This window comes from Alosa sapidissima, chromosome 14 (genome assembly GCF_018492685.1).
Source record: "Alosa sapidissima isolate fAloSap1 chromosome 14, fAloSap1.pri, whole genome shotgun sequence".
Classification (NCBI taxonomy): Eukaryota; Metazoa; Chordata; class Actinopteri; order Clupeiformes; family Clupeidae; genus Alosa; species Alosa sapidissima.
In genome coordinates, this window is record NC_055970.1 from 10,424,446 (window position 1) to 10,439,749 (window position 15,304).

The window sequence follows — 15,304 nt, forward strand, 5'->3', positions numbered from 1 at the left end:
GGGCCTGGGGGAAAGCGTAGTGCCACCTGGATAAACTTTCCATAGTGCCTCACTTGACACCAACTGTGAGCAGACAGCTGGCACGCTCGTCACTCTCAGCCAGAGCGCAGGAACCACACGAGTGTTCGGCTGCTACTGTGAACGGGAGCTTTGCCCAGCAACCCCAGAGTGGCACCCCCATGTGAGGAAGGACAGCACAACTCCCCCACCTCCATCATCATCACCATTCATCACTGCAGTCAGGAGACACATGGCTGAGGAGCTGGGGAGCCGTTTAAGCCGAGGGTCACACACACACACACATGGACACACATGTACACACACACACATACAGAGAGAGAGAGAGAGGCATTCAGTGCATCTTGGTTGTGTATTTGGCAAACCTCATTTGTTCATTAACATTAACATTACATTAACTAGCAGAAGTAACATGGCCCATGATTGAACAGGCTGAGATTCTAGTTGCACATTGTTGGACAGTAGCTCAGGAGGTTGTGAGTTTCTGTATCCGGGCCCACCTGACGTGCTCCGAAGCTCGTGACGCACGCACATTCACACCAACACCCCCCTCGCCACAACATGGTTACCATGGAAACGGACCACAGTTTAGGCGGTGGCATCAATGAGAATGACTCACTCAGGACCCGGAGGACGGTACGAATGAGGATGGTGAGGTGGCAGAACGAGGGGGGTGGCATGTTTGGGCCATAAAAAACACGTCACATACACACAGAGGCGCACACACGCAACCACAGCTGCCGCCGAGGAGCCAAACTACCCTTCCTCTTTAAAGAGTCAAATACCATTGCATAGAGGTGTAACACAGACTGACAACCAGCCTATCAATAATGCCACAAATACACATACACCATACATATGCACTAGAATGTGTGTAACACAACACACCTATCAATAATGCCACAAATATACACACCATACAAATGCACTAGTATGTGTGTAACACAACACACCTGCGTGAAAACAAAGACTTCTGTTTATTTCATGAATGTTCTTTTGGAAAAATATTTCCAAAAAGGGAATGTGCAGAGAGTTTACAATCCCAATACAAAAAATACAAATAGCAGGATTATTTTTTTTTTCCAGCAATGGGAATATTAAGGATTAAAATGGTAAAAATCCCCCCATTATCTGTAAAATGACTGATGCTATTTCCAGGAAGCAGCTTGTGAATACGTAATCGTTGCTCATGTAACTGCTGTATGTGTACTGAAATGACACATACAAGAATCTGTGTTAGTCTCAGTTAATCAATTCAATTTGTAAGACTGACCCTCATGTGATGTCCTGGCCCTCTGTAAGATGTCCTTTTACATGTCATGGATGACACTCATAAAAACAGAAGTTTGGTGTAAGGGACTCGACTGTTCTTATTCAAATTGAAATTAATCTTGTTGAAATTAAAGACAATTTAGAGACTTAGAGACTACTGTGGCAGAGATATTGTATGTATTTGCGTATATCCACATGTTAGTATGTGAAATTGTATGTATGTACTCCGTTGGTTGTGTGTGTGTGTGTGTGTGTGTTTGCGTGCATGTGTGAGGCAGCTTTGGAAAGGGGTGGGGGGGTGGGGGGGTAATCTGATCTGATGTGAGAAAAAGACCCCTGTTCCCTTTAAATTCTACACATGGACCCTTCCCAAGGAATGCTGCCCATTTAACAAGACAAAAGCCTGGTTTGGTGTATGCTTCTGTATTCCGTGTGAGTGTGAAAGAGTGTGTGGAGTTGACGGCCAAAATCTCTCTTGCAAAGTTCCTCTCCCTCTCTCTCTCTCTCTCTCTCTCTCTCTCTCTCTCTCCCTCTCTCCTAATCTCTCTCTCAGTCTTGTTTCACCACTCTCTCACCGTCCCCTCTCATTGGCTCACTCTACCAAATTCTCACTCTCATTCACTCTCTCCCTCCCTCCCTCCCTCATTCCCACACTCCCTTGAATCCCCCGATCCCTTACTCAAACCGTGTCTCTTCTCTCTTCCTCTCTCCCTCTCTGGGATCTGACACATAGGACACACTCAACAACAACTCCTTTGGGAAGAAATACAGTTGGCAGGAGCTGGTCTCTCGCTCATCCTCCCCTCTCAAAACTGGTGAGTTTGGTTCACGCCTCCCTCACAGTACTTCACACTAAACAACGTTTTTTAAAGATCACATTTCGTGGTAGTGCTTTGAGAAGCAACTCTTCACTCTTGAACTACAAAGAATTGTTTTTGTTTTCCAATTCCCGCTGTTCTTCTGTAGTTGTTGCTTTAGAGCTCAGACGTGTCCACAGTCTTGTGATGTGAATGTAAATACCGGCGCACACAGACAGAAGCTGTGAGAGTTTGCACTGCCGCTGTCGTGCCGTAGCTTTAGCGACAATGGCCAGCCAGCCATGTTGGTCCGCCAGCAGCCGGATGAGTCAGCACTGGGCCATCTGAGAGCGACATGTGCACAAACGGCAAAGCCAACATATCAGAAAGTGCCAGCCCCAGAGACATAATTGGCACCGCCACATGTTTTTTGGGGCGAGCACAGATGCCCCAGTAATCCCACATGAAGGGCTCAAAGGGCTTCACACTGCGCTTTGGGGATTCTGTCTTTAATGGTTCCATAACTGCAGGCAGAGGTAGGACAACTAAATAGGTTTGTTGTAAAACAAAGTTAAATTCATAGTTGTATTTATAATCCAGTTAGCATGCTGTGTGTGTTAGCCAACCCTCTCTTTGCTCGTTAGAAAGGTAGAAGCAGATGAATGTCAGCATCTGGTAGGGGTCACTAAGTGCTCTGACACTGTCGCTATGGTCAGATCTTAATTTTGGATTATGATGTAACACAGAGTGAAGGGCATGGCAAATGTACCAGGGATTAACACTCGTTACTTCACTGCTACCCAGTCCTCTTTGTTTACTTGTTTGTTTGTTTGTTTGGTTGTTTGTGTGTCCCAGGCGAGCTATCTCCCCCTCGCGAGCACATCTGCATGAGTGACCAGGACAAGGTCCAGCAGTACGGACGAGGAGGAGGAGGAGGAGGCGGTGGGACACAGACGAAAGACCGTGGCACCTCGACCGACGCTCCACACAAACGGTCCGTCTCGTCCAAACAGAGTCACGCGCCGGCGCCTCCGCAGACCGCTCCCCCCGCCCCGCCGGTCAAGGCCTCAGCGGCGGGCGAGTCGCACCGCGAGCGCATCCGCTACCACACGGACGTGCGCCTGGAGCCCACCGAGGAGATCTACCTGACGCCCGTGCAGCGGAGCCTCGAGGCCCTGGACCAAGAGCCCGAGCAGGACACTGACACTGATACTGACCAGCAGCAGCAGCAGCAGCAGCAGCAGCGGGCACCCATGCTGTCCCAGACCGCCGACCACGGCCGCATGTCCATCAGCTCCGACAACGAGGGGCCGCCGCCCTACCAGCCGCCGCTGTACGAGCAGCCCAACCCGGCCATCTGCGAGCAGGACGAGGACCTCTTCCCGCCCTCCTACACGTCTTGCATCGCGTCCACCGCCGCGCTGGACCTCAGCACCAGGGACGCCCGGCTGGCCGCCGAGCTCAGCTACGTGGACGTGGACGCGGAGGACGGAGAGGACGCGGAGGACAGAGTGGACGGGGCCGGCGAGGCCCAGGCGCGGGACGAGGGTCTGTCCCGGGCCTTCCGGAACACTGCCACTGCCGCCCGGACTTCCATGAGCAGCTCGGAGGCGAGCGGCCTCTCGTACGACTCGGTCAAGTACACGCTGGTGGTGGACGAGCACGCGCAGCTGGAGCTGGTCAGCCTGCGGCAGTGTTACCACGGTTACAGCGATGACAGCGACTCAGCCACCGTCTACGACAACTGCGTGTCCTCGCCGTACGAGTCCGCCCTCGGGGAGGAGTACGAGGAAGACGAGGACGAGGAGGAGGAGGGGGCGCGGGTGGGAGGAGTCAGACGAGAGGCCACCGCCCGCCTGTCAGAAGACTCCACCCCCGAGGCTGACCTGCCCTTCACCAAGAAGTTCCTCAACGTCTTCATGAATGGCCGATCACGCTCATCCAGTGAGTCATGACTCTGCTGTCTCAACTAGGAGAATATACCATAGAGCTTCTACAGGCATCTGTGACAGAAATGTTTTTTAATGTGAAGTTCATACACAATATATTACACAATTGCCATAGTGTGTGTGTGTGTGTGTGTGTGTGCGTGCCTGCGTGTGTGAATCTGTGTGTGTGAGAGAGGGGGTTGCATGTTTTTTCTCACACTTTCATTTGCACAGATTCTGTGTGGAGATCAAGTGGGTGTAATTGTAGCTCAGATTACACCCATGGGTGCTGATTACTTTACCACACCAGAGAGCAGCAATCGCCCCTTAATAAAACCCTCCTCCTTCCATCCTCTCTTTGCTCTGCATGCTAGTATAGCAGGGCTGCTCCTGCGATCCTCAAACATAGAGTATGAGACATTTGTGCCCAGACGAGTTATAGGGAGACTGGAAGCCTAGGAACTGGAGCATGCTCTCAGAAGTCATGTTGAAATCTGAAGTGACTTGTGTGGTTGTTTTGAAAGGAACTCTAGCCCAAGCATGGACCCTGATAAATGAGATTTTCTCCTTTCGGTTTGTCTAGGACACATCTTGGCTTTAAACATGGCTGTGATTTCATTTACAGTACCCTTCATTAGACCTTGTCCTTTCTGTCCGAATGGCTCCATTAACATCAGGTCTTGTGATTTGCCTATGCTGCGTTGGTCACACCAATCATCTGTAGCCTGAGGTTTCTGGAGCAGAATGGAAATGTAGCCTTTGCACATGCAAATCCAGCCCCTTCATCCTCATTCAGAACAGCCATGTCTCATATTGCTGGCTTGGTTTTGTGTATGTGCTCATGGGGTAATGTTTTTTAGTAGTTGAATCCAAAATATGTAGTGGATAATTGTTGGCAATGGCATTGATTCAGGAACAGTCCTTGGAATGTTCTCCCTTAGCGCTTAACAAGACTGATTATCTGTCAGGTACCTCCTCAGGCCACCAATAAGTCACCTGATAATAAGCCACAACTGCTAAGCTAACTACACACTTAAAACAACAGTCGTCTATACTCTTCATCAGAATGGTTAATTACCGGTACTCATGCCGTGTGTGTGTGTGTGTGTGTGTGTGTGTGTGTGTGTGTGTGTGTGTGTGTGTCCACTGTAATTGTGTGTGTGTCCACTGACTGGGTGATTACTTTGACCTGATCTTATGCCACTTCCCCTCTGATCTCTGTCAAAGGAGTAGGCACTCGTTTGAGCAGCCTGGCAGTTTGGCCAACAGCTGGCATCCCCCCTGACCAGGGGGTGCTGATTTGGAGGGCTAGCTTCCCAGCTGGCTGCCACCTTCTATTAAAATAGCGTCCGACATGTGCTCACTTTTGGCACCATTTTCACAGACAAGCCAATTAGGTGCCACATTTCCTATGCCCACAAGTGATGTCATCCGTGTGGATTGACTGATCCTCCCAGCAGGAAATGGCCAGCTCAACCACCAATCCGCATCGACGACACACTGTTGTAATCTACGCTGTCTCCATCTGCAAGGTGGCACCTAATCACTTAACTCTAGATGGTGCCAGAAAATGAGCCCTGTGAATCGCCATTTCGAAAAAAATGCTTGTGGTGAATTCAGATACTGTATGTCTTTGGCTGAAGTAGCTAGCCCAGCATGGGCCATTGAAATGAATAGTCCTCCCTCTCTTGCATTCTATATAATACCTCTATGCTTCCTCTCTTGTGTTCTATATAGTACCTCTATGCTCCTGTCCTGACCCACACGTCTCCCACGGGCTGCCTCTTACCCCAACACACATGATTTAGAGTAAAATGACATTCACGCTAGTCTGTAGTAGTAACCCTTGTACATGATTATGTACTGTACATGAGTACACCCACACACACACACACACACACAAACACACCCATACACATACATACACACACACACACACACACACACACACACACACACACACACACACACACACACACATACACACACACACACACACCCATACACACACACACAAACACCCATACACATATATAAAATCACCAATCTTGTGTTTCTGTGTTTCTTTGTAGGTGCAGAATCCTTTGGCCTCTACTCGTGTATCATTAATGGAGAGGAGAAAGACCAGACTCACAGAGCAGTGTACAGGTAAATACACACACACACACACACACACACACACACACATACACACAACTCACAACCTACTTCAGGATCTGACAATAAACACATTTCTGTGCTGCCTGCAGCCTTTCAGCATTCCGCTCCCATTTGCTGAGCTGACCTCAATCTGCAGGGAGTAACACCTGAGCGCTCCACTTGAATTGGCTGAACATCAGTGCAGCGACTGAAACATTTCACTGCACCTCAGGCCAGGGAGACTGGAGAGACAGGGGGGGGGGGGGGGTTGGAGGAAGGAAGAAATTGAGACAGAGAAGGACAGAGAGAAAGAGAGATTAGAGAGAGAAAGAGAGAGTGACCGAAATGGCCAGCCCTAAGGATAAAGGAGGGGATGAGAAATTGAGGAGGGATTTTGAGGATGGATAAAGATTTGTCCCGGGGCGTTGGGTGGGCATGATTAGAGAAGGAAACATGGTGTCCTTCCCCAGAAAAAAAAATTATAGTGACACAATTATCTTAAATGTGACATATTCTAAAGTTTTTGGGGAGTTCATTTAAAACGGAACATAATCCATTTTTGATGCTCAGCAATTCCCCCTTTATATAAATGTATATACTGTACAGATTTCCATGTCAGTTATTTACCACATTCCCACCCAGCTTCACTGAGCACAGTGCCAGTGGATATGTCCCATGCACCAGGGCCTCCTCTCCCCCACCACCAGGATGTTTACACTGCATCTGAGGAGGGAAGAGAGAGAGAGACGTGGAGGAGGAGGGGAGGGGAGGGAGGGAGAGAGGGATAGGGGGAGGATGGGGGCTTCACAGCAGTACAAAAGCCCCTTTATCCATGTGCAGTGGTCCCAGCACTTTGGGAGGGGGGCACCACCCTCAACATATTGGCAGCCATAATAACATGTGGCAAACCTACCATGCAATGGCCAAATCAACATTCCTGTACAAAGCTCTGTTGATTGCAAAGGTTTGTTTGTAAATAACTAAGCCAGGCGGTTACAGTGATATCATTCTGTGAGTTACAAAGCTAACAGTCAGTCTCACAACTGTTGTAACACTGTGTATTGTGGTTCTAATGTGAAGATGAAACTGTTGAGGTTAATGGTGACAGGAATAGCTACACTGCACCGTTGCCATGCCAGGGTCATCAGAGGTCACTCTGTGGCTGTATTCCTGCTAGGTTTGTCCCCCGCCATGACGATGAGCTGGAGCTGGAAGTGGACGACCCCCTGCTGGTGTTGGTGCAGGGAGAGGACTACTGGTACGAAGGCTACAACATGCGGTCAGGAGCGCACGGGATCTTCCCTGCCTACTACGCCACGGAGATCACCAAAGATGCAGAGCACTTAAAAGGTAGGCCACAGCACAGCATCCTTCCTCCTTTGGTTATTCTTTGTGAAATGGCCTGCCACGGGGGTTAGCCAGTAGAGATTGTGGTCGTGCTGATTTTTTTTTAGCGATTCATCGTTTACTTGGCTTTCAAACACAGCTGTGAAGGGTTCGCTTTAAAGTAATGGACTTGCTGAGGACACATATTTCCACGTCTCTGGGATGTTATTTTTAGCTCTCGCGTCCAGCTGTGCTCTGTTTCTTCCCATCGACAGAGCAGAGCAGCGCAGGTGTTTGAAGGGATTTGAGTTTACTCAGGAGCTCTCTCAATAAGCTTGTGTTTGCTCTCTTTCCTCTCTCCTCTCTCTGTATCACTCTTTCTATATCTCTCCCCCCATCCCATGCCTGGGTCTCTTCCTCTCCGTCTCTCTCTCCCTCTCTCCCTCTCTCTCTCTCTCTCTCTCTGTGTGTGTTCTCAGTGAAAACCAGTGATTGGGTAGAGAGGCACAGGCTGAAATTCCTGGGCTCAGTCCAAGTGCCCTATCATAAAGGCAACGATGTGCTGTGTGCAGCTATGCAGAAGGTATGGCAGAGGCATCACGCTCATGTTCTCTTTCTAAGCTGTCTCTGACCACCGAGACATGCCCAGTCCACAGTATCCATACAGATCTAGCAGATATATTCAATAACATCATAACATCATAAGTTCCACGGTATTTAGAATGTAGAATTTAGAATTTAACTTCATTTACAGTATATACTATTGTCTTTTTGCTGGTTTTTGTTGTAGGAAAGTGTTACAGATATATTCTTGATATACATTGTACACTCGCATGTCAGCGAATCCTGTGTGCCAGCTCAGATGTGTGTCTCTCTGATTGGCTCCAGATTGCCACCAATAGGAGAATGACAGTGCAGTATAACCCGCCTTCCTCCTGCATCCTGGAGATCAATGTGAAGGGAGTAAAGCTTGTGGTACAAGAAGACTACGGAGCCTATGAGAGTGTGAGTATGGCAATATAATCATCACACCCACAGCCAAAAAGACACACTCAATAATACACACACATATACATTAATGCACACACTCAATAATAAATCAACACAATATGTAAATATTATGTGTACACACACAGCCATTTGGATAAAAATCAGGAAAACAGTACTGAAGTACTGAAGTACTTGACATGTATGTAATGTATAGGTTAGTAGATGTATGGTGTGGATGTGGTGCAGGCTGTTATGTTAGGCTCTAACAGGAGCAATCCAGTGTCCCTGAGGTATAATCAATCGAAGAACTAAATAATAGCATGGATACAGACATATTTGTTTTCATCATCTTTGAACATCATTTCAACATCTTTGATCCAAGATATTATCCTTGTATCTTTGTTCCCTGATAAAAACCATGTCAGCTGAGTTATGATTGGATGCCTTTTGCACTGGTGCATGGATTACAGGACACATTGTAAAGCATCTATTCAATTCAGTCTCACAGACATCATTGCAGTAATACAGTCCATGTTTGTAAATAAACATTATATAATTACTGTAAATGAAAATAACTGTTTATTCATAGATGTTCATGCAAAATAATGTAATGTCATTGTGATACAATCACAGCAATTCTGTCTACACAAGATTATCGTAGATGGATGAATATTCTTATGGTCTGTCTCCCCCATGTGGATGCAGGGCACTATAGCATATGGCAACATAAAATATCTGTCTCTGACTTTTCCGTCACACAATGTAAATGTGTTTGTGCATTTGTCCAGCTACCCCATGTGTTTCCCTCACCCTCATCATATCAATCTCTCACTCAAGAATATGAGTCACACAAATGAAGCCCATTTGTATTATAGCCAGTTCATTACATAAACATTTTCTCAGAGGCGTCTCAGTCAGTTAACATGCCTATAGAATCCTCATTCCTACACCCATTCTGCAGGAATATGGGTTTACAAATAGAGGCTGTGTGTATGGTATTTATTTAACAAGGATGAAACTAATAAATCACATCCACTTTGATTGATTTCCTGGTACATAACTTAAATAATTTACAGATTTACAAATAGATACATTTTGTAAAATCACCAATCAGTCAAGGAGTTTCACTGAGATATTTGATTGATTGAACTACATTTATGAAACGGTCATTTGCATTCACATAGAAATTTCGTACAAAAATCATCCACTGATCTATGCCTCCCTCTTGTGGTTCTATAATGCCATAGCATAATGAAAACTGATTACTGCGGCTTCATCATTCATAACTACTGCTTTCATGTAAATGAGGATCATATGGAGGTCATACACATCAGATTGGATTTGCCCATCCATATGTGGCCAGTTGTTTACTCTCCTGTATGGAAGAGAGAGGTCAGAATTAGTGGATTCGAGTTGTGATATAAACTCTGTGGCCACAAGTGTCGAGAGAATGATTCTGTTTAGTTTGGTGACCAGATGTGTGAGGCTCCATAATGTTTGGTCTCCTAGGTCCGAGGATGTATACCTCAGCACAAACACGGGCCAGACAGTGCTAATGGTTTTTATATGGGTTGCTGTCAATGTCAGAGCACAGTAACAGTGTGCTTTCTTGTGCTCAAACAGGAGAGCCAGTGTAGTCACTTCTTCCACCTGAAGAACATTTCCTTCTGTGGTTACCATCCCAAGAACAACAAGTAGGTCAAATGGCTTTCAGCTCTGTTATTGTAAAAAGAAAGAAAATAAGAAAACACTTTCAAAGGAACTTTGTAGAACTGAGTTTCCTGTTTTGTGTTGTGTTAATGAGGGTATGTTTCTTCCTACTCTACTCTAGGTATTTTGGGTTCATCACCAAGCACCCAGCAGATCAAAGATTTGCTTGTCATGTATTCGTGTCTGAACACTCCACCAAGCCTCTGGCAGAGTCCGTGGGGTGAGTTGCTTATCTTTTCCAGCTTTATGCATGATTATTATACGGCTCTTCACAATGCAAGTAGAACGCTCCATTGACTTGAATGGGATTTCCCAAAGTTCCACTGGTCATTATTTTCGTCTAAGGACCTCCTATTTTTACAGTTTATGAGGACCTCTAAATAATGACCGCTGTCAATGGCAACGGATTTTCATTCAAAAGTGAAAGCAGACGGTTGATCAACTGTGTTCTATAGAACGTTTGATTCAAGTTCAGCGTGTGTTCCGAACTATTTGTTTCTCAGCAAAAGCCACAACGAAACGGTAACAAATAAATGTAAAGAAACATATCGTGGAGTTTATTTTTTCGATTTGGCAAGTATGTAATAATGTATAGAACGTCATTATTGGGAAAATAAGTCCCTTCAGGGCGAGGCAAGACCTGGTTCGCCCTGTCGGAACTTATTTTCCCAATAATGACTGGCGTTCTATACAGTACAATATCCCTTACTTGAGATTGAATTCATTATTTTTTGCCATTCTTTATTTGCGCTGATTAATTATTAAATCAGTTATCTGTGTAAAGTCATTATTACATACATAGACTATTCACCATACTAAATGGTGCCTTGTCTCTCATCTCATATGTTTTGCACTGTGCTCATGTCTGTCTGACGTTACTGTGTGTCCTCTCTCTCTTACAGGAAAGCCTTCCAGTTGTATTATAAGGAGTTTGTGGAGTTCACGTGTCCCACAGAAGATATCTACCTAGAATAGTCCCAACCTACCTTCTTCAGCAGCCCTGTACAGCAATGTGTATTATAACAAGTTGCATGACGGACAAAGAATAACAAAGACAAAAGCAAGAACTAACACACTTGACAAAGCTGGACAGACACAAAAAGAAGAAGAAGAACAACAACAACAACAACCACAAAAAAAAAAAACAGGGCTTGCCCTCTACCTAGCACAGTCTCATAGGCTATCAGGTGTCTTTGTGTAGTCATCACACAACCCATACTATAGGTGGCCTCAACATCGGTCCATCCACCTCAAGCAAGCACGAGGTAGCCGACACCATACAGGGGGCATGTGTAAGATGGACGCACCTTCAATGTAGATTGTAACGGCAAGTGGAGCTAGAGTGTGCAATCACCATATGATGGAGACCAGAAGTTGACCACACATTTATTTATTTGATTTGTTGCTGTTTGTTTGTTATTCTTTTGTCTGGGTTTGTGTGAGATGAGGCCCTGAGCATGAGAGTGGCACATGCGTGTGTTTGCACAGTGAATGGGGAAGAGTGATGGGCTCTCTCTCTCTCTCTCTCTCTCTCTCTCTCTCTCTCTCTCTCTCTCTCTCTCTCTCTCTCTCTCTCTCTCTCTCTCTCTCTCTCTCTCTCTCTCTCTCTCTTTCTCTTTCCTCCAGGCAGAGTAGAGGGCCCACACTGATGGGGATGATGCAAGGCTGGCCTACAGCTTTAGGGCTGCAAGGGCTGGTCACAATGGTTTGGATTTGATTTGATTCTCCTCTGCAAACATCAGTGGTTTAACTCAAGGTAGATTAGAACTCTGAAAGAAAGCCTTAGCTCACTGTACACCATGTATAAAGGGATAATTTTGCCAACCTGCATTGTAATCCCAGTTCTGCCTTGCTTCATCACCCCCAGAAAGCTTACTGTCAGGTCATTCCTTATTATACTTTTGCAGTGACTTTGCTCTATACACAAATATCAAACTGTCAATGTCATGAAGTGGCATAGCCATAACTATAACCATAACTCCTCTTCACACGGAAGTGTACATCTGTCCTGCTAGCATACTGACAGCAAGCCTAGTGGGGTGCCTCGCTCTTGCCTGGGAAGCACAAAGCAGACTCCTCCGTGTCTTTCAGAAGAATCACAAGTAGTGCCTCTTTTTACCATTACTCAAGCATAACCGTTAACATAACATCATAACCGTTGTTATGATTTCAGTCATGGTGTGTAGTACTCCGTTAGTTGTGCTGATACGTGTGAAGTGTGGGGGTTTACAGGAGGTACACAAGCTTCCTCGAGTGTAGGGCTCACATGAGTACATGACTGAGCTGTGGACAGCTGGACAATGCTGTGCCATTGACCTATTTGGCCTCTATCATAGGAATTACATGGTTAATGTAACATCTTACCTGTAACACAATGTATTGTTCTATGAACTGTAAGTGTCCTCACAGCAGCAGGGTAAACGCCCTAACAGAGCCCTTTTGTTCACTGGGTGCTGGCTTTACTACTGAGATGTTTTTGGATGCGAGGGGACCCTTAACCAGCTTCTGGAAATCTAACAGTGGCAATGGGGAGGGAGTGCAGGCTGCAGAAAGGGCCTTCAAGCTACAGTACATTCTGTTTTTAATATTCCGTGTGTTGACTAATTTTATGAGCGCAGAGTGACTGTTTGAAAGTTATCTCTAGATTTCTCTCTTGAGTATACTTTGATGAAGGGTAAAGTGCAAAAGTGAATTAAGTTTCTACACCTATACTATTACTTTTTGGCCTTGTCAAACTAATTTCTTGATTAATGACACATAGCATGAAATTATCAACCTCACCTCATGTTACATCACTTTTGTCCCACCAAACTCATTTTGGGGTCGGGGGGAGGGGGGAGTATTGTTCTGCTGTTATTGATAAATGATTCAATGAGTGAACATGTTGATGAATGAACACGTTCATGAGCAGTGTTGGCGTGGGTGGTCAGGATCTCTCTCTCTCTGCTCCACTACCTCAGAGTAATGGAGAGAGCTCCCTTCCAGGGTCCCTGTTATTAGAATTCATCTGAAACATCTGTCCAGCATTTCAATTTCAATTTGGATTTTTGCACACATACATGCATACATTTTACAAAATCCTCTCAAGAATTCACTACTAAGTATCTCAACAGGCATTCATGAGTTTTCCATGTGAAAGAGCACCATTATTCAGCAGGGGGAAGTAGGACAGGGAGTCTGAGCTATCGATGGAAAAAGAATCTGTTTTCAAATAGCATCTTCCCCCACCCCATGGGAATGATATATCTGGCTATAAATGCAATTGCCCATCTTCCTCAGTGTTCCAAGATTTTTTAATGAATGCAATGAAAGGCTAATATTTTTAAGACTTGTTTATTTCATGAGAATATTAAGATTTTTTCAAAGGATTTTATTTATTTTGTGCAGAACTTCTATTTTCATTGGATTCAAATGTTTATTTTCATTTTAACTAACACTCTAATGTGAATACCAATGTACAGAAGACATATAGTGGGCTGAAGAGTGAGCGAGCTGAATAAGGCAACATCACTCGACCACAACTCATACTCCACCACAAATGATCAGAGGAGGTGGCTTTTTCGCCCAGTTGTGGGTACACGTGTAATGTTCTCATCCATGAAATGACCAGTGGCTAGCACCAGACAAACCAATGAACCCATTCATGTGGCTGTCTGGACATTGGCCCATCAGGGTTACTGTAATGCAATATCAGATTAAAATCATTTTTTTGTGCAGAAGCGGCGCTGTAAGAGCATATCTCTACACTGTAGTATTTGCTGTTCCCATCAAACTGCCTAGTCCCTCAACTGAAAATAAATATTGGAATCCAAGAAAGATGACGTGATACAGTTTGTTTTTTATTCCATTTCATGTTCCAAAAAAGAACTTTGAAAAGAACAAGTGGCCATATCTGAAGACATACTTTGTTTTTCTATTTTGTGACCTACCATCCTCCTCCTCGGTATGTTCTACTTCTGATGACCCGCGAGGAACAGGAGACGATGTAACAATATGCCATGTATATATGCATATTGTATAAGTGGAAAGTACTACAACTGAATACTGTATAGATTCAAGCTGCAGTGGAAATAGTTTTATTTAATATTTCCTTGTTTTGGAGTGTGGAATTAATCTTTATTTAAAAAGAAATGAGCAGTATGTGCTGTGTCCTGTCATCATTTCAGGCCCTCAGATCTTTTTATCTATGTGTGCTCATCAACGTTAATGATGGTAATAATCAGCTGTTATCACACTATCTGGGTCAAATATATCATCAAAATACAATATGTGATGGAAAATTAATGAAAAACTATGTCATGCTTCTGCATGGTGGTAGTGCTCACGGAGGGCCACACTTACAGATAAATGCATTAGCTCATGATGAGTTTATTTATCATTGCCTGGAAGTGAAGAGGCAACATTGCTGAAAACTACCAGTCCTCCTCCTCCATCAGCCGATAGGTTCCCTCCTTCTTAGATCGCAGGCAGGACGGCACTTTAGGTGGTACAGGTTTCACTCCATAATCTGTGACAGACCAGAAACTACAGGGTCTATACACATAACCCTGGTCCTTGGGCAATATTAAAATCAACCCATTCTACCAGAGGTTTTTAATACAGAAAACTGATCTGGGTGTTGCATGTGCTGTGCAGACATCTCATGTCAAGATCAGTAGAGCAATACTGTACCATCCACTAAGGTGATATGCTTCTTGAATGGCTCTGGGTCGAACAGTAACTCCAGTGGATAGTTGTCATCTTTTTCTCTTCTGCCAGACAAGAATATTTTGAAATGAGATTTCAATCTAAGTGACATTATTTCAGGAGTAAACTATCACAATGCATTCAAATAATATTTAGATATTCTATTTTGCAAATGTAGGCCTAGTAATCTCACCTATTAGCTAGAGGAGCTCCTAAAGTTGTTGTAAACAAAATGGAGAAAACTAGTATCACCCCACTTGAATGGGGCAACTGCATGGTTTACAGCTAGACGGAGGGAAGATTGCCTTTATATGAAACTGTACTTTTCAGGGGAGCCGTCATGGAGCTGTTTCATACTCTTACATCAGAATGGCCACAGCTGCCATCAGAATGGCCATGTCATAATGACTGTGAATTCTAAAGTTTCTATCAACAGAG

General features: G+C 44.9%; 1 protein-coding gene across 2 annotated transcripts in view; it reads left to right on the plus strand.

Annotated features, from left to right (window-relative positions):
- mapk8ip1b (mitogen-activated protein kinase 8 interacting protein 1b) overlaps positions 1 to 14,320 on the plus strand; it is a 37,892-nt gene extending 23,572 nt beyond the window's left edge. For both annotated transcript variants that reach the window (XM_042062296.1, XM_042062297.1), the window contains exons 4-12: positions 2,024 to 2,105; positions 2,943 to 4,031; positions 6,088 to 6,163; positions 7,332 to 7,504; positions 7,960 to 8,063; positions 8,369 to 8,485; positions 10,094 to 10,164; positions 10,302 to 10,400; positions 11,083 to 14,320. In XM_042062296.1, the coding sequence (XP_041918230.1) occupies positions 2,024 to 2,105; positions 2,943 to 4,031; positions 6,088 to 6,163; positions 7,332 to 7,504; positions 7,960 to 8,063; positions 8,369 to 8,485; positions 10,094 to 10,164; positions 10,302 to 10,400; positions 11,083 to 11,155 (1,884 nt within the window). In that variant the 3' untranslated portion in view covers positions 11,156 to 14,320. The remainder of the gene's footprint in view (positions 1 to 2,023; positions 2,106 to 2,942; positions 4,032 to 6,087; positions 6,164 to 7,331; positions 7,505 to 7,959; positions 8,064 to 8,368; positions 8,486 to 10,093; positions 10,165 to 10,301; positions 10,401 to 11,082) is intronic.
- Positions 14,321 to 15,304: the final 984 nt, after the last annotated feature.